General features: G+C 41.1%; 1 protein-coding gene across 1 annotated transcript; it reads left to right on the plus strand.

Annotated features, from left to right (window-relative positions):
* The first annotated feature begins 1,568 nt into the window (after nt 1-1,568).
* LOC121303755 (potassium channel subfamily K member 13-like) lies at nt 1,569-6,456 on the plus strand. Its single transcript, XM_041234529.1, has 2 exons — nt 1,569-1,908; nt 5,567-6,456. Exons 1-2 carry the CDS (start codon nt 1,569-1,571, stop codon nt 6,454-6,456), a joined length of 1,230 nt encoding a protein of 409 aa, XP_041090463.1.
* Nucleotides 6,457-21,007: the final 14,551 nt, after the last annotated feature.

Here is a 21,007-nt window from a genome sequence, read left to right on the forward strand (position 1 = left end):
CCCAAGCATCTATCTGTGAGGCCCGAACTGTCTTCAAAGCCCAGTGAACAGTTAGATTTCTGTTGCACACCACAAAGGAATACCTCTCCAACTTTATTGTCATTTCCACATGGGAAAAGAAACTCCTCTTTTTATCAAAACGAGAACATGTGAAACGAAAATGTGTTAACATCTCAAGATTACTGGAAACATGGCCTCTTCTAAAGGACTCAACTCGGTAACCAGTTAAGCTGAAGAATAGCTCCACTAGCGGGACTGAATGGGATAAATGTTTTCATCTTTTTTTTAATGTTATTTCTTTCTCCTGCTAATAGCTTGCTGGAGTTCGTTCGGTCCATCTGTGTTACTCTCAATAGTGTTTTGTTAATGATTTGGGGGAACTGCTTTCCAATGACTATAAATCTATAAACCACCTCTGATCATCCACATACAAGCTGCTTTTCTTCTCTACTCTATTGTAAGGCTCTGAAAATGTCTTTTGGGAATACAGTCTAATTTTCTTGCCTTGGGGAGGGGTGTGGTTTTTGTGAGCTCTCAGCCGACTCAAAATTGCCCTTTTTGTATGCATGTATCTGTGAAAGAGAAATTATTGTTTGAGATCCACAGAGGTCTTCTGCCTCTTTCTCTTGGAGTTTACTAACACTGCAGAAGCTATTGAACATCACTGACCTTTCCATGTCAAATTAACAAAAAACGCTAGAGACATCACACGCTCAGCTGAGGGCTTTCTGTCACTGCTGTTTAACACTGGCAGATATCAAGCTGCGGTCCCCTTTTTATAAATATTGTTGTATCTTATTCATCCAGCTACAATACAAGCAGATGGGAATTGATGTGGCTTTAAAATAGATCTGGTGTTGCTTTGGCAGTCCATTCCTAAAGACAAATAGAAGGCCAATAGCATTGTAGATTGAAAGTGTGATTTCCACAAACCTGTCTTACTTTGATGTGAGAAGTGCAGCCGTGTCTGTAAGCACTTTTCTGAGGACATTGCCTGTGTTTGTAGTATAACTGTAGAAGAAGTAAGACCGAAGTCCTATTAAAAATACCAGCAGGGACGTCTGTTGTTTGACTAGTTTTCTTAAAAGACGTGTGGATAGTCTCGCAGGGAAGTACACATTATTTCCATGAAAGAAACAGCTTGTTTAATTTTTTTATGAAGAGATGCTTATTTGTGGACAACCTGTAAATCCAAGTGATACAGTACAATTTCTCTGCCTAACACGACAATCTCAGAAAGAAAGAAAGAATCTCCAAACCTGTTTTAACACCAATTTTGTCAATAATCAATAAACTGTAACTGTAAATATACTAAACATTACCAGAATAGAGTGCTTTCCTGACTCTTTTTAGATGGTCCCTTGAACCATTTGTTTGAAGCAGATTGAGCTTCTTTGTACCTATTCTCAGCCTACTGCACCAATACCACCTGGGCCATACAATTAATAGTTTATGAATCAAATTTAGAAATGTTCTTCTACAGTACGACAGACTAGAGTTGATGTAAATCTGTTCGGTTTTGTTCAGCAGCATTTTTTCTTTGTAGCAAGACTCCTTCAGTGGCGAACATGGCGAGAAGGGGGGATGAAGGCGGCTGCGCGGTCCTGCGTCTGAATGAAGACAACGCCCGATTCGGCCTTCTGGCGATGCTCATCCTGCTGTACCTGCTGTGCGGGGCGGCCGTCTTCTCTGCCATCGAGCACCCGACAGAGCTGCGGGCAAAGAAACTGTGGACCCAGCGTCTGCGCAACTTCACAGAGACGCACGGCATCAGCGCGGAGGACCTGAAGGCCTTTCTCAGGACCTACGAGGAGGCCAATGTGTACGGGGTCCGCGTTGACGCGCTCAGATCACGTTGGGATTTCCCTGGGGCTTTCTACTTTGTGGGGACAGTGGTATCCACCATAGGTAAGTGCCTTTCTCTTTTTATAAGGTGCTCCTGCATTGTCCTCATCTTCTGAAGAACATGTGCAGGCTCCAAACTCAAATGATTTAATTTTATTACTTTATTACGTATTACTTGTTATTTTAAAAGGTGTTTACTATGGTAAACTGATGGGTAATGGGTGCTTCACTTTCAACAACATATTTCTATAGTGATGGAATTCCTGAGAATTTGAACAAGGGAGTTCCATTATTACCAAGGAACTAGCCACTGTAATGTCATTATCGCTATCACTACAACTTATGTTATGTTATGTGTTTATTTAGCTCGCTGAAAGAGTTTTGAGGGCAGGGCTGGAGAGTCTGTGTGAAGCATTTCACCTTCAGTTCTCCTGAGCTGTTGTGGTGAATTGATGTGGTGACGGAACGTAATTTGACATTCCCAATGTTGTTTAATAATTACAAGGGAAGGGGTTCTAATTGCAGTATGCATCAGCAAGCCAGTTCTGTAAATCTTGAGGTCACCCAATGAACCTAAACACACAGAACAGATGGAAGCATCAAACATACTACAAAACGTTCAATTACACGTTAGGACTTTCACTTTTACATATATATGGAAAACCCAATATTAAATTGTGATGAAACTTGTATCTTGAGTTATTCCACATACTGTAAATTAGTCACTTGCTTCCCTAATAACAATTACAGGTCTTAAATACCACTTATTCCACGCTCATTAAACTTGTCATTGTCGTTCCTTATTGTATACTATTGTGTTCATACTGTTGATATAGGTCATAGTTCTTAATGTTATCGTCATACTAATGCCGATATTGAATTGAAAGCCTCAGTGGAGGGTGTATGTTAGTGGCATATTTTTCTAGAACAGTGTGCATTTTCAACACGTGCAAGCCCTGAAGCATTTCTGAGTGGTGAACTCCAAAGTAAAATAATAACAAAGTGTCGTGTTGTGAACATTTTATTCTGGTTTCTAGAAAACGCAAGAACAAAAAGAATCGTTTAAGTTTGTGGCTGGACTCTGTGTGTGAGATGTACTGTAAATGTCAAGGTTCAATTTTGATCTTCTCCTTGCGCAGGCCAACTAAAACAAATGAACATGATCTGGGCTTCTGTACTTAATGAAGGGCCACAGCATGGATTAATTCAATTCTGTTTTACAGTATGAACAAATATGAACTTGGTGTTGGTTTGAATTTTTCAGTATTTGTCCCAGCGATTGTATAGTTACATGTTTTCAATAAAAATAAAAAGTAGAAAGTGACGACTGGAAAGTTGTTATATTTAGGTGGCAATGTTCTTCAAAGCCTGCAGAAGTATTGTATGTTAAGTATTTAAAGGGAGTGTGTGGCAGAGCAAAGCTCTGCCCTTTAAATTGGCAGAGATGGGGTTAACTTCCCCTACCTGCCTGGGTTTATTATGTTCAGGTGGCTGGGGTTGATTAGTTGATTAGGTTGATTAACGATCAATCAGCGCCCAGCCACCTGATATAAAAGGAGGCCTCTGCTTCTCATTTGGGGAGAGGGAGCTGAGGAAGCAGGTTGGGGGTTTTTGGGTTGTTTAGAAAGTTTGAATCTAGTGAAGGCATTGCCCAGCCTGGAAACTGTTATTTTTGTAAGTTTTGCTTTTTATCTTTTTTGTGTTTAAATTGCTTTGTTTTGGCCCTTGTGCCCTTTCATTTTGTGTTTATTTATAATAAAATAGTTATTTTTTTGAACTGCAGTCTGTCTCTGGGCCTCTATCCACTCGCCAGCCTGCCACAGAGTGATTAATGTATATTATGTTTTGATAGATTATATATAATAGATATTAATCCTTTCTGTTAAACGCCCCTGAAATATCTTCTGTTACCAAAGAGGTGCATTGTGGGAATTAGTGCATCTGGCCAGTGCAGAATGGCAAAAAACTGTTTTTACTGTTTTATCAGATCTAGGCAAACACTTCATATCCTGCGATATTATCTTTAGCACTATCCTAATGATCAAACACAAGCAAACATAATACAGTTAAATGTAATTCAGACATTTTTAATATAAATTAACAATGTTGATCAGCACATCTCCTTTATCACATGTCATAAATGTTGCCTTTTCAGTGCAGTTGGCTTTTATAGCTAGCCATATGTTATTTTTCTAATGTAGCCTATACTGCAGAATCTGCTCTGGTGTGTTACTGTGTTGTGCACCTAATTGCAAAGTCTTCCAGATGCATTTCTGCTATTGTAGTCCAACCAGGGTGACCATATGGCTGCAGTTTCACCAGTTTAAGTTATTGTAATCCTGCATCTTTTGAAGAACAGAGACAGGCACAAGGGACCGATTGCCACGTCATCACAAAATCAGAACTATCCTGGTGCTGGTCTTGTTTCTAATTATTCTTAACTGTAGCCAGTCAAGATCAAAAAGCTGAAGTATGAATCAGCTTTGATGTGGGTCTGATTTTCAAAGATGGTGTCAGAGCAGATTACATGCTCTACATGGATCCAGGATGCAGTGGTTAAGATGCTCATTGAATGTGGTCACTGATTCACAAACCACTTCTCACTGTTACAGGAGACTGTGTCATTCAGTGGTTAAAGAAAGGGGCTTGTAGGCTGGAGGTCCCTAGTTCCCGGTCCCCTGGCTCACTCACTGACTCATTGTGTGACCCTGAGCAGGTCACTTAACCTCCCTGTGCACAGTTTTCTGGTCTGAGGTTGTTGTAATGTGCTCACACACCCTAGGCTCTGTAAATCTCCTTGGATAATGGCGTTTGCTAAATAAACAAATAATTCTAGTGGTGCCAGGACTGGTTCGGTCTCCAGCTCTTCAACAAGGTCTTTGGGGAGGAAGAGCTAGCACTGTAGCATGTTGTGCGCTACAGTGTTGTTACTGTGTGTGATGGGATATGGGCTCAAAAAAAAGGAGGTATCTTTTTGGGGAAATCGCAAGGTTCTCTGTTTGTACCCAGCCTGCTACATCTGGATTAAATCAAGCTTTACCGGCACAAATTATGACATCAACAAATGATTTACAGCAAGACTAGGGGTGGGGATTGTGTTGCACATTTTCAGACCCCTTACATACTAACTATATTGGAAATAATGATCTATATAGGGCTATCAATATATTGGTAGCCTGAGTGGCCACAAACTCCCCATCTCCAGTTTGTACTGCTTTCCTAGAAAAAGGAGATCATTTCGGGGGGGACCATTCTACTTGTGAGATGTCTTGTTCATTTAAAATGTTAAGCATATTTTAAAGAGGAAATGATTATCTATTCAGGGATACTAAGATATTTAGTAAGTAAGGGGTCTGAGTGAGAAAAAGGGGGCAATACAATCCCCACCCCTAGTCTTGCTTAAATCATTTGCTGTTGCCATAATTTATGACGGTACTGTAGATCTATACAGCTAGGGCCAAATACTGTAATACTATTATGGCTTCTGGTAGACCTTTGTACTATTGTTTTGCAGTTTCTTTGGTTATATAAGGCTAAATAAAAGATCAAAATTACATTTATGTATTTTTGTTTTAAATGATGTCTCAATCCTAAAATTCCAAGTGATGCTAAACTTTTGGGCAATGGCTGTAGAAGTCTGTTCTATAGGAGTTAAAAATCTCAGTGAACACAAATCCCCTCTCTGCTTTTCTCCTAACGATTCCGTTGTTTGTCTTTCCAGGTTTCGGCATGACAACTCCGGCCACCATTGGGGGAAAGATCTTCCTGATCTTCTACGGGCTGATCGGCTGTGCGGCCACCATCCTCTTCTTCAACCTCTTCCTAGAGCGCATCATCACCATGCTGGCCTACATCATGAGATGGTTCCACGAGAGGCAGCTGAGACGCACAGGGATCCTCATGCCCTCGGACCACGTGCGTGGCTCAGGCACGTCAGGGGGGGAGTCGGACAGTCTGGAGAGCTGGAAGCCCTCGGTCTACTACGTCATGCTGATTCTGGGGGTGGCTGCCTTGCTGATTGCCTGCTGTGCCTCTGCCATGTACACTGCCATGGAGGAATGGGGCTACTTCGAATCGCTCTACTTCTGCTTCGTAGCATTCAGCACCATTGGCTTTGGGGACCTAGTCAGCGGGCAGAAGGAGTACTATATGAATCAGGAAGCCTACCGCTTCGGCAACTGCCTGTTCATCCTGATGGGTGTCTGTTGCATCTACTCCCTCTTTAATGTGATTTCCATTGTCATCAAGCAAACCCTGAACTGGATCCTAAAAAAGCTGGACTGCCGCTGTTGCTGTCGCTGTACACGGAAGCGCCTGTGGCACCGCAATGCGGTGAATCCAGAGCACATTAAGAGCCGGCGGAATGACGTCTCCGTGGATACCGTCTACGACAGCGAGGCAGACGGTCGCCGCATGTCTGGAGAGATGATATCCGCCAAGGACTTTCTAGCATCCAATAAGGTCTCCCTGGCGATCATGCAGAAGCAGCTGTACGAGACGGCCAACGGTGGCCCCCGGCAAAGTTATGCACGGCACAATGGCTTCTCCGGGGGTATTGGGGCCCTAGCAATCATGAATAACCGGCTGGCTGAGACCAGTGTGGATAGATAAGCCTGAAGATATGTGAAAAATCCAAGGTTGTTTTAAAAGTTCAGGAAGGTGAAAGAAAACCTGCCATGGAAACAGTAACGGCCTCCACAGTGGCTTGTTCAAAGGCCTTGGCTGTCATGAACAGCCAACTGTAAGGGACTAGCATGGATAGATAAGCTTAAAGACAAGGATTGAGAGATAAGAGTCAATGACTTCTGGGAAAGTCCATGAAGGTGACAAAATGTCTGCCAAGATAGCCCAGAGTAGCACAGTTAAGACATAAGAAAATATACGAGCGAGAAGAGACCCATCTGGCCATCATAGCTGCTGGCTGATCTCAAAGCTTTGACAAGTCTTAAAGGAAACCAATGATTTAGTATTAACAACATAGCCAGGCAACCAATGGGTAGATAACCCTTAAGATTAGAAAAGGATTGACGGATAACTGCCAAGAATTCAAACACTCTACAACCACAAGGCTGTCGTTTTGAAGAACTGTAGTCGATGCACAATGGCTTCTCCAGCAGTGACTATCATGAATAACAAACTGGCCACAACTGGTGAGGATTGACCAGGCTGCCGTTGCAGATCCATGAGGTGAAGTGTCTGACTGAAGCCAGTGCAATTGTCTCCCCCTCTCTCTTGGTTTCCATTAAGAGAAAATAGCTTTCATTTATTTTTCTTGCACAGAGGTCCTGCTACGGTAGCTCAGAAGTACTGATAGGGTAACGTTGTACTACAGTGGATTGCATATGGAAATATTACCACTGTATCATGCCACCAGTGATATACACTTCCACCTGCCCTAGTGCTGCCTGTAATACAGAACCATTACAGTTGTGGTGCCCTGCATTGCCATTGGAGTCTGTTGGGTAAAGGAGTCTGATTTCAGGAGCTTTGAGCCCACCTGTGTTCAGAGGTAACGACCTTCCTTTCATGTAGAGTTGCCGTCCACATCAGTGAGAGTCAAAGCCATCTTGTCCTCCTGTCTTTCTGAATGCAGTGTCCTGAACCACTATTGCAATGATATAGATCAAATGCAATTAGAAGGTATTGGCTCTTTTTAATATATTCACTCTTCAAAATGTGCACAGGATTTATTATTTAAATAGGGTTGTGCTAATAGAAAGATACCTTGTAGGATACAGCTCCTGGAATTCCCAAGACAGACAGTGCCAAACTATGGTCAAGGCCAAGGAAAGATTGATTTTAAACACTATTTTGAACAGTGAAAGCCACTGCCACTGAGATAACTTTTCAAGGAACTATGGTTCATTCATAACCCAAAAAAATAAAGTGGAAATTCTTTGACAAACGTGGGGGGTGCAATACACAATAGAACAAATATTGACAGGAACTGTTCAGCTGCATTTTGATGGTAAATCTTTGGAAAAATGTGCTTCAGTATTCTTAGCCAACTCAGTAGCTTTAAGGATGAATTATGGAATCTTGAATCGCACTAAGGTTGCTAGGAGACGGATTGCCAGTGGCGCTCTACCCTGATTACTGCTTGCGAGGAAAGCAGTGATTGTCTTTATGAGAGACACAGTTTCTGCAAGACAAACTTGAATTGAAATACATATCTACATAATCTTTCTCACCACGCTATTTGTTAAGAAGCAAACAATTGCATTAGGCTTAAAAAAGGAGTTTTTTTTTTTTTTTTTTTTTAGTGTTTCCAACTGAAGCACTGTCTTCCCAACAGCAATAAATTGAAATGATAAAGCACATGTTTGTGTTTGTCAGTCACTGTTATTAAATATCTTTTAACTCTGTAAACACATGTTTTTTGCTACGTTAAACAGACCCTTTTTTTAGTACTGCATGGTTAAGAATATTACTGTGCATATTTACCTTAGTAAACTTGAGTAAGAGGCTGCTTGGCATGTTGGATGTATCATGTGCTTCATTCAAAACTGCACGTTTTGGACCAGTTTGAATAGAAGTGTAAAACAGCTAAGAAAAAAAAAACTTAAAAAGCCTTGGTTACTGAGTTCATAACAGAGCTTGTATTTTTCTGTTTCTCTGATGTATTTAATATATTATGATCTTCCTCACAAGGATAAATTGCATTGAGCTGGGGATATTTTAAGGCTGTCATGAACTTTTTTTTTTTTAATCAAAATATGTGCAGATTATATTTTGGATCTTTAGAAAAATCATTTTACAGCTGTAGGATTATTATAAATAATAATATGTTTATTATAAACAATAGTGATAATAAAAAGATAATTTCATAACTGTTTTTGTATCTGATAAAATCATTGCATGTTTGTTGTAAAAGCAACTGCAGTGTTTCAGAAAGCCCAACAGGACCAATTTCAGACTGCAGCATTGCAAGTAATGACAGCACAATGGAAATAGAACAAATATTGTACACAGGAAGTGACTGGGTGCGTTAAGTAAGTGAGCTCAGTGAAAGAGCCCACTGCACGCCACGTTCAGTTCCACTCCCTCTGAGCAGCTCAGAGCTGCAGACGAGATTTCATCACTGATCTGAGTGAGCAGAAAAATTCTCGTTCTGAGCCGCTCAGTTACGTAGCACACCCCTATACTACCTGTGGCCAGCATGTAGCATTGTGACATCACAACAGTGACGTCGCAATTGCTTCGTCAAGCTTTCAATTCAGAGCAATGGAAACATGATTGTAGTTAACTACATGTGCAGCTTTGAAAGAAACACATTATACCATACATGTGCTTTCATTTTAAAACATGACTCTTTAAATAATAAGATTTCCACATTTTGATAAAGCAATTTATCTGCAGAAATTCTTTCCACTCTAACATTTACCAGTTTTTTCCAATATTAATTAATGTTTTCACTACTAGAGATGTGTATCATGATGTAATATTAAGGATTGTTTTTGGAAAAGGGTACTGTTTTGGGGGTAACACCAAATAGTCGCCTCGTCGACTAGAAAAGTGACAACCGGTCTCAGAAACTGTCAGTCGACTCCACACTGTTCAACTGACCAGCAGCATTGAACTACCAACATAACTGCAGGCTTATCAAAAACAGGAATGCAACTTCCTAGACAAAGGTCACCCTCGCCTTTAGCTCCTTGGCTGCCATGCTGGGAGGAGTGGTGGGCACAAGAGCCCTCCAGAAATCAGCAGGCACCTTGGAGTGTCAAACAAGTGCACCTCTGTAAATACTAGGAAGCCTGATTGCGTGATTTGTGATTAAATTATTCTAGCGATCCAGACCCCTAAATTGGGGGAAAGAGGGGCACACACACAGGGAGCTGGTGAGGGAGGATAAAGAGAGACACACACACAGGGAGCTGGTGAGGGTGTGTGTCTAAGTGTAGATCTCAGTGTGTGTCTCAGTGTCTATCTCAGTGTGTATCTCAGTGTGTCTCAGTGTACTGTATTGTCTCACCATGGTACAGCCCCAACCCACACCCAAAACCCAACAACAACCCACATACCAACCCCAAACCCTAACAGACTCCCACATTGTATTGTATTGTAGCTCTGCATAATAACACTGTAATGATGTGAAGCACTCCTGTGTTAACTCAGTAACTCCCCTGCAAATACACAGCAATCAGACACAATGGAAAGTGGGATTGACCTGCAGATGCTGTTCAGGGGAGACTGAGGGAGAGGAGGGACAGACACACATACACACAGACAGACAGACAGACAGACAGCAGATATCAGCTACCAGCTCTGACAACATCTTTCTAACTGTTTCGTATGCCATGTCGGGGGCAGAGAGGGCAGTGTCACGTTGGCTGGGTCACCAAGCAACACAGAAGCACAGCCCGGCAGTGCTCTGACACTGAGTGTAGCAGATGTGTAGGGACAGGAATACATTGAAACCCAGGACTGATTCACTTAACAAAAACCTTTCTCTTTCTCTTCTCCCTCCCTCCTCCTTTCTATCCCCCACTCTCTGCCCCCTCTCCCTATCCTCTTTCCTATCCCCCACTCTCTGCCCCCTCTCTTCTCCTTGCTATCCCCCACTCTCTCCTCTCCTCTCCCCTCACCTCCCTCTCTTCTCTCCTCTCCTCCCATCTCCTCTCCCCTCACCTCTCTCCTCTCCCCTCTCCCCTCCTCTCCTCTCCTCTCATCTCCTCTCTCCCCTCCTCTCCTCTCCCTCTCCTCTCCTCTCTCTCTCCCTCTCCTCTCCTCCTCTCCTTCTCTCTCCTCTCTCTCTCCCTCTCTCCTCTCCTCCCTCTCTCTCGTCATTTTATGGAATTCTGTATGTTTTTTCTACAAAAAACAAATGTAAAGAAAGGCAATATATATTTTGAATTCTATGTTAAAATACTGGGTGGAAATACAGTAGTTAGAATGTGTCATGCAAGACTAGGAAGTTCATTGATGTCATATTTTACCAAAATGTAATTAAATAAAACACGTAGGACAGAACAGTACAACATTATAGCAAATACAAAATCACCAATTACTACATAAGAAATAATAAAATAAAAAGACACCCCTTGAATGGCTTCTAGTTTTAGAAGAGATCAAATGAGAAAATACAGAAATCAAAGCAGAACAAACGGCACCCGGGACGCGGAGTGGAGGAACCGCAGCGCCCGCTCCTCCTCCATTCCTAAACTCGGAGCGCATTTCAGGCACCGCTGCGCTTGTGAAATGCTCTCATGCTGCCATCTTGTGGTCATTTAATAGAACTGCTGGTTATAGGAAACCAACCTTTCGTTTTTAAAACTGGACAGCTCAGCAGTCCTTTCAAATGACTCGGATTAACCTGGACCCCCCATTCAAATATAAAGACATTTCTGAAACACTCTTAAAACACACCAAACAATCATATTGACAGTATAACTGGAATTGCTTTTTAAAATGAACTTCACTGGTTGTGCAATCACTTGGTTTAAGAGCTCCGTCCATCGTAATCTGCAAAACAAATGCAAACACCTCCTCGCTTGACTTCCTTCTTCCACCGACCAACATATTTAATGAGGTCCAGCTGTTTCACACTGAGACACGCCCCGGGTGAACTCATTAATTCAGCGCGGCTCCGTCGAGCGGGTTACAACGGGCAGAGCAGGCAGTGAACTTTATGAAGACGGGCAGAACGTAGCTCTCCGCATTCCTTATCCAATGCTGCCATCGTGTGGCCATTTGGTAGAACTGTTGTTGTAAAGAAATTAAATTTCTTTCTTTTTTTTAATTGTCAAACAGTGAGTTTGAGATTGTGTACATTATATTTTCTTGTTTTTTAAAAGCAACTTCACTGACAAAAAGCACATTATCCAACACAGACTCTCAAATAAAAAAAGCCTAACATCACAGCAGTAAAGACTACAAGATAAACCTGCAGGTCCTCTTCAAAGTTTAACAAATGAGAAAAAACACCAGTCTGTTGAGAACATTGTCCCGGCCCCAAACAAACTTCTGCAGCAGCGAGGTGAACAGCTGACCAGGGGAAAACATGACCACAGCAGCGAGCTGGACAGCTGACCATGGGACAATATGATCACAGAAGTTGGTTGCATGACTGAAAAAACACTTAAAAATTGTCATGTTCAAGTATAGCACAATACAGTGAAATGTGACACCTAAGGATAGGTACAGCAACGGAAGCAAAAGGTCCACAAACTTGTATGTCAGCAGTGATTATCTGCATGTATTACATTTAGTCTTTACCAATTTTCAGCCTCCAACCACATTCACAGCCTGCTTGAGAGCCTGACATAGATGGTCAATTTTGCTCAATACGCTTAAAGCAGTGTTCGTGTCTTTTTTCTTGTTATAAATCAATTTTTGCAGGAATCCTTCCAGAAACACTGGAATCAGCTACAGACTGTAGGTCTAATACCACAGCCCTTCAAATGGAGTTTCTATGTGGTTGCTTGGCTGAAAAAACACTTCAAAAATTGATGTGGTTGCTTGGCTGAAAAAACACTTCAAAATTGACATGTTCAAGTATAGCACAATACAGTGAAATGTGACACCTAAGGATAGGTACAGCATCGGAAGCAAAAGGTCCACAAACTTGTACTTCTGCAGTGATTATCTGCATGTATTACAGTTAGTCTTTACCAATTTTCAGCCTCCTACCACATTCACAGCCTGCTTGAGAGCCTGACATAGATGGTCAATTTTGCTCAATACGCTTAAAGCAGTGTTCGTGTCTTTTTTCTTGTTATAAATCAATTTTTGCAGGAATCCTTCCAGAAACACTGGAATCAGCTACAGACTGTAGGTCTAATACCACAGCCCTTCAAATGGAGTTTCTATGTGGTTGCATGGCTGAAAAAACACTTCAAAATTGACATTTTCAAGTATAGCACAATACAGTGAAATGTGACACCTAAGGATAGGTACAGCATCGGAAGCAAAAGGTCCACAAACTTGTACTTCTGCAGTGATTATCTTCATGTATTGCAGTTAGTCTGTACCAATTTTCAGCCTCCTACCACATTCACAGCCTGCTTGAGAGCCTGACATAGATGGTCAATTTTGCTCAATATGCTTAAAGCAGTGTTCGTGTCTTTTTTCTTGTTATAAATCAATTTTTGCAGGAATCCTTCCAGAAACACTGGAATCAGCTACAGACTGTAGGTCTAATACCACAGCCCTTCAAATGGAGTTTCTATGTGGTTGCTTGGCTGAAAAAACACTTCAAAATTGACATGTTCAAGTATAGCACAATACAGTGAAATGTGCCATATAAGGATAGGTACAGCATCGGAAGCAAAAGGTCCACAAACTTGTACGTCTGCAGTGATTATCTTCATGTATTGCAGTTAGTCTTGACCAATTTTCAGCCTCCAACCACATTCACAGCCTGCTTGAGAGCCTAACATAGATGGTCAATTTTGCTCATTATGCTTAAAGCAGTGTTTGTGTCTTTTTTCCTGTTATAAATCAATTTTTGCAGGAATCCTTCCAGAAACACTGGAATCAGCTACAGACTGTAGGTCTAATACCACAGCCCTTCAAATGGAGTTTCTATGTGGTTGCATGGCTGAAAAAACACTTCAAAATTGACATTTTCAAGTATAGCACAATACAGTGAAATGTGACACCTAAGGATAGGTACAGCATCGGAAGCAAAAGGTCCACAAACTTGTACTTCTGCAGTGATTATCTGCATGTATTACAGTTAGTCTTTACCAATTTTCAGCCTCCTACCACATTCACAGCCTGCTTGAGAGCCTGACATAGATGGTCAATTTTGCTCAATACGCTTAAAGCAGTGTTCGTGTCTTTTTTCTTGTTATAAATCAATTTTTGCAGGAATCCTTCCAGAAACACTGGAATCAGCTACAGACTGTAGGTCTAATACCACAGCCCTTCAAATGGAGTTTCTATGTGGTTGCATGGCTGAAAAAACACTTCAAAATTGACATTTTCAAGTATAGCACAATACAGTGAAATGTGCCACATAAGGATAGGTACAGCATCGGAAGCAAAAGGTCCACAAACTTGTACTTCTGCAGTGATTATCTGCATGTATTACAGTTAGTCTTTACCAATTTTCAGCCTCCTACCACATTCACAGCCTGCTTGAGAACTGACATAGATGGTCAATTTTGCTAAATACGCTTAAAGCAGTGTTCGTGTCTTTTTTCTTGTTATAAATTAATTTTTGCAGGAATCCTTCCAGAAACACTGGAATCAGCTACAGACTGTAGGTCTAATACCATTCCCTTCAATTGAGTTTCTATGTGGTTTTGGCTGAAAAAACACGACAAAATTGACATTTTCAAGTATAGCATTTACAGTGAAATACATTCTCTAAGGATAGGTACAGCATCGGAAGCAAAAGGTCCACAAAGCGCTAAAAACTACATTTATCAGGGAAACACTGGGAATGCTCGTGATTATCTGCATGTATTACATTTCTAGTCTAAAAACTACATTTTTCAGGACGACTCACTGCGCATGCTCGTCATTTTATGAACTACATTGAGAGCCTAAAAACTACATGGTCAATTTTGACTCATACGCTTAAAGCAGTCATTTTATGAACTACATTCTCTTGTTAAAAACTACATTTATCAGGACGACTCACTGCGCACTGGAATCGCTACATTTTATGAACTACATTCTCTAGCCCTAAAAACTACATTTCTATGTGGTTGACTGGCTGCGCATGCTCGTCATTTTATGAACTACATTCTCTAGCGCTAAAAACTACATTTAAAGGACGACTCACTGCGCATGCTCGTCATTTTATGAACTACATTCTCTACAAACTAAAAACTACATTTATCAGGACGACTCACTGCGCATGCTCGTCATTTTATGAACTACATTCTCTAGCGCTAAAAACTACATTTATCAGGACGACTCACTGCGCATGCTCGTCATTTTATGAACTACATTCTCTAGCGTTAAAAACTACATTTATCAGGACGACTCACTGCGCATGCTCGTCATTTTATGAACTACATTCTCTAGCGCTAAAAACTACATTTATCAGGACGACTCACTGCGCATGCTCGTCATTTTATGAACTACATTCTCTAGCGCTAAAAACTACATTTATCAGGACGACTCACTGCGCATGCTCGTCATTTTATGAACTACATTCTCTAGCGCTAAAAACTACATTTATCAGGACGACTCACTGCGCATGCTCGTCATTTTATGAACTACATTCTCTACCGCTAAAAACTACATTTTTCAGGACGACTCACTGCGCATGCTCGTCATTTTATGAACTACATTCTCTAGCGCTAAAAACTACATTTATCAGGACGACTCACTGCGCATGCTCGTCATTTTATGAACTACATTCTCTAGCGCTAAAAACTACATTTATCAGGACGACTCACTGCGCATGCTCGTCATTTTATGAACTACATTCTCTAGCGCTAAAAACTACATTTATCAGGACGACTCACTGCGCATGCTCGTCATTTTATGAACTACATTCTCTAGCGCTAAAAACTACATTTATCAGGACGACTCACTGCGCATGCTCGTCATTTTATGAACTACATTCTCTAGCGCTAAAAACTACATTTATCAGGACGACTCACTGCGCATGCTCGTCATTTTATGAACTACATTCTCTAGCGCTAAAAACTACATTTATCAGGACGACTCACTGCGCATGCTCGTCATTTTATGAACTACATTCTCTAGCGCTAAAAACTACATTTAAAAACTACATTTTATCAGGACGAAACTACATCAGGACGACTCACTGCGCATGCTCGTCATTTTATGAACTACATTCTCTAGCGCTAAAAACTACATTTATCAGGACGACTCACTGCGCATGCTCGTCATTTTATGAACTACATTCTCTAGCGCTAAAAACTACATTTATCAGGACGACTCACTGCGCATGCTCGTCATTTTATGAACTACATTCTCTAGCGCTAAAAACTACATTTATCAGGACGACTCACTGCGCATGCTCGTCATTTTATGAACTACATTCTCTAGCGCTAAAAACTACATTTATCAGGACGACTCACTGCGCATGCTCGTCATTTTATGAACTACATTCTCTAGCGCTAAAAACTACATTTATCAGGACGACTCACTGCGCATGCTCGTCATTTTATGAACTACATTCTCTAGCGCTAAAAACTACATTTATCAGGACGACTCACTGCGCATGCTCGTCATTTTATGAACTACATTCTCTAGCGCTAAAAACTACATTTATCAGGACGACTCACTGCGCATGCTCGTCATTTTATGAACTACATTCTCTAGCGCTAAAAACTACATTTATCAGGACGACTCACTGCGCATGCTCGTCATTTTATGAACTACATTCTCTAGCGCTAAAAACTACATTTATCAGGACGACTCACTGCGCATGCTCGTCATTTTATGAACTACATTCTCTACCGCTAAAAACTACATTTATCAGGACGACTCACTGCGCATGCTCGTCATTTTATGAACTACATTCTCTACCGCTAAAAACTACATTTATCAGGACGACTCACTGCGCATGCTCGTCATTTTATGAACTACATTCTCTACCGCTAAAAACTACATTTATCAGGACGACTCACTGCGCATGCTCGTCATTTTATGAACTACATTCTCTAGCGCTAAAAACTACATTTATCAGGACGACTCACTGCGCATGCTCGTCATTTTATGAACTACATTCTCTACCGCTAAAAACTACATTTATCAGGACGACTCACTGCGCATGCTCGTCATTTTATGAACTACATTCTCTAGCGCTAAAAACTACATTTATCAGGACGACTCACTGCGCATGCTCGTCATTTTATGAACTACATTCTCTAGCGCTAAAAACTACATTTATCAGGACGACTCACTGCGCATGCTCGTCATTTTATGAACTACATTCTCTAGCGCTAAAAACTACATTTATCAGGACGACTCACTGCGCATGCTCGTCATTTTATGAACTACATTCTCTAGCGCTAAAAACTACATTTATCAGGACGACTCACTGCGCATGCTCGTCATTTTATGAACTACATTCTCTACCGCTAAAAACTACATTTATCAGGACGACTCACTGCGCATGCTCGTCATTTTATGAACTACATTCTCTAGCGCTAAAAACTACATTTATCAGGACGACTCACTGCGCATGCTCGTCATTTTATGAACTACATTCTCTAGCGCTAAAAACTACATTTATCAGGACGACTCACTGCGCATGCTCGTCATTTTATGAACTACATTCTCTAGCGCTAAAAACTACATTTATCAGGACGACTCACTGCGCATGCTCGTCATTTTATGAACTACATTCTCTAGCGCTAAAAACTACATTTATCAGGACGACTCACTGCGCATGCTCGTCATTTTATGAACTACATTCTCTACCGCTAAAAACTACATTTATCAGGACGACTCACTGCGCATGCTCGTCATTTTATGAACTACATTCTCTAGCGCTAAAAACTACATTTATCAGGACGACTCACTGCGCATGCTCGTCATTTTATGAACTACATTCTCTAGCGCTAAAAACTACATTTATCAGGACGACTCACTGCGCATGCTCGTCATTTTATGAACTACATTCTCTAGCGCTAAAAACTACATTTATCAGGACGACTCACTGCGCATGCTCGTCATTTTATGAACTACATTCTCTAGCGCTAAAAACTACATTTATCAGGACGACTCACTGCGCATGCTCGTCATTTTATGAACTACATTCTCTAGCGCTAAAAACTACATTTATCAGGACGACTCACTGCGCATGCTCGTCATTTTATGAACTACATTCTCTAGCGCTAAAAACTACATTTATCAGGACGACTCACTGCGCATGCTCGTCATTTTATGAACTACATTCTCTACCGCTAAAAACTACATTTATCAGGACGACTCACTGCGCATGCTCGTCATTTTATGAACTACATTCTCTAGCGCTAAAAACTACATTTATCAGGACGACTCACTGCGCATGCTCGTCATTTTATGAACTACATTCTCTACCGCTAAAAACTACATTTATCAGGACGACTCACTGCGCATGCTCGTCATTTTATGAACTACATTCTCTACCGCTAAAAACTACATTTATCAGGACGACTCACTGCGCATGCTCGTCATTTTATGAACTACATTCTCTAGCGCTAAAAACTACATTTATCAGGACGACTCACTGCGCATGCTCGTCATTTTATGAACTACATTCTCTAGCGCTAAAAACTACATTTATCAGGACGACTCACTGCGCATGCTCGTCATTTTATGAACTACATTCTCTAGCGCTAAAAACTACATTTATCAGGACGACTCACTGCGCATGCTCGTCATTTTATGAACTACATTCTCTAGCGCTAAAAACTACATTTATCAGGACGACTCACTGCGCATGCTCGTCATTTTATGAACTACATTCTCTAGCCGTTAAAAACTACATTTATCAGGACGACTCACTGCGCATGCTCGTCATTTTATGAACTACATTCTCTACCGCTAAAAACTACATTTATCAGGACGACTCACTGCGTATGCTCGTCATTTTATGAACTACATTCTCTAGCGCTAAAAACTACATTTATCAGGACGACTCACTGCGCATGCTCGTCATTTTATGAACTACATTCTCTACCGCTAAAAACTACATTTATCAGGACGACTCACTGCGCATGCTCGTCATTTTATGAACTACATTCTCTAGCGCTAAAAACTACATTTATCAGGACGACTCACTGCGCATGCTCGTCATTTTATGAACTACATTCTCTACCGCTAAAAACTACATTTATCAGGACGACTCACTGCGCATGCTCGTCATTTTATGAACTACATTCTCTACCGCTAAAAACTACATTTATCAGGACGACTCACTGCGCATGCTCGTCATTTTATGAACTACATTCTCTACCGCTAAAAACTACATTTATCAGGACGACTCACTGCGCATGCTCGTCATTTTATGAACTACATTCTCTAGCGCTAAAAACTACATTTATCAGGACGACTCACTGCGCATGCTCGTCATTTTATGAACTACATTCTCTAGCGCTAAAAACTACATTTATCAGGACGACTCACTGCGCATGCTCGTCATTTTATGAACTACATTCTCTAGCGCTAAAAACTACATTTATCAGGACGACTCACTGCGCATGCTCGTCATTTTATGAACTACATTCTCTAGCGCTAAAAACTACATTTATCAGGACGACTCACTGCGCATGCTCGTCATTTTATGAACTACATTCTCTAGCGCTAAAAACTACATTTATCAGGACGACTCACTGCGCATGCTCGTCATTTTATGAACTACATTCTCTACCGCTAAAAACTACATTTATCAGGACGACTCACTGCGCATGCTCGTCATTTTATGAACTACATTCTCTACCGCTAAAAACTACATTTATCAGGACGACTCACTGCGCATGCTCGTCATTTTATGAACTACATTCTCTAGCGCTAAAAACTACATTTATCAGGACGACTCACTGCGCATGCTCGTCATTTTATGAACTACATTCTCTAGCGCTAAAAACTACATTTATCAGGACGACTCACTGCGCATGCTCGTCATTTTATGAACTACATTCTCTAGCGCTAAAAACTACATTTATCAGGACGACTCACTGCGCATGCTCGTCATTTTATGAACTACATTCTCTAGCGCTAAAAACTACATTTATCAGGACGACTCACTGCGCATGCTCGTCATTTTATGAACTACATTCTCTAGCGCTAAAAACTACATTTATCAGGACGACTCACTGCGCATGCTCGTCATTTTATGAACTACATTCTCTAGCGGTAAAAACTACATTTATCAGGACGACTCACTGCGCATGCTCGTCATTTTATGAACTACATTCTCTAGCGCTAAAAACTACATTTATCAGGACGACTCACTGCGCATGCTCGTGCTCGTATTTTATGAACTACATTCTCTAGCGCTAAAAACTACATTTATCAGGACGACTCACTGCGCATGCTCGTCATTTTATGAACTACATTCTCTAGCGCTAAAAACTACATTTATCAGGACGACTCACTGCGCATGCTCGTCATTTTATGAACTACATTCTCTAGCGCTAAAAACTACATTTATCAGGACGACTCACTGCGCATGCTCGTCATTTTATGAACTACATTCTCTACCGCTAAAAACTACATTTATCAGGACGACTCACTGCGCATGCTCGTCATTTTATGAACTACATTCTCTACCGCTAAAAACTACATTTATCAGGACGACTCACTGCGCATGCTCGTCATTTTATGAACTACATTCTCTAGCGCTAAAAACTACATTTATCAGGACGACTCACTGCGCATGCTCGTCATTTTATGAACTACATTCTCTAGCGCTAAAAACTACATTTATCAGGACGACTCACTGCGCATGCTCGTCATTTTATGAACTACATTCTCTACCGCTAAAAACTACATTTATCAGGACGACTCACTGCGCATGCTCGTCATTTTATGAACTACATTCTCTAGCGCTAAAAACTACATTTATCAGGACGACTCACTGCGCATGCTCGTCATTTTATGAACTACATTCTCTACCGCTAAAAACTACATTTATCAGGACGACTCACTGCGCATGCTCGTCATTTTATGAACTACATTCTCTAGCGCTAAAAACTACATTTATCAGGACGACTCACTGCGCATGCTCGTCATTTTATGAACTACATTCTCTAGCGCTAAAAACTACATTTATCAGGACGACTCACTGCGCATGCTCGTCATTTTATGAACTACATTCTCTACCGCTAAAAACTACATTTATCAGGACGACTCACTGCGCATGCTCGTCATTTTATGAACTACATTCTCTAGCGCTAAAAACTACATTTATCAGGACGACTCACTGCGCATGCTCGTCATTTTATGAACTACATTCTCTACCGCTAAAAACTACATTTATCAGGACGACTCACTGCGCATGCTCGTCATTTTATGAACTACATTCTCTAGCGCTAAAAACTACATTTATCAGGACGACTCACTGCGCATGCTCGTCATTTTATGAACTACATTCTCTAGCGCTAAAAACTACATTTATCAGGACGACTCACTGCGCATGCTCGTCATTTTATGAACTACATTCTCTACCGCTAAAAACTACATTTATCAGGACGACTCACTGCGCATGCTCGTCATTTTATGAACTACATTCTCTACCGCT

Source organism: Polyodon spathula, chromosome 35 (assembly GCF_017654505.1).
Source record: "Polyodon spathula isolate WHYD16114869_AA chromosome 35, ASM1765450v1, whole genome shotgun sequence".
NCBI lineage: Eukaryota > Metazoa > Chordata > Actinopteri > Acipenseriformes > Polyodontidae > Polyodon > Polyodon spathula.

Bases quoted from the DNA above. Each gene is read 5' to 3' on its own strand.
- LOC121303755 (XM_041234529.1), top strand. From the start codon at position 1,569: ATGGCGAGAAGGGGGGATGAAGGCGGCTGCGCGGTCCTGCGTCTGAAT. The intron at 1,909-5,566 runs GTAAGTGCCTTT...TTGTCTTTCCAG, and splicing joins GACAGTGGTATCCACCATAG to GTTTCGGCATGACAACTCCG.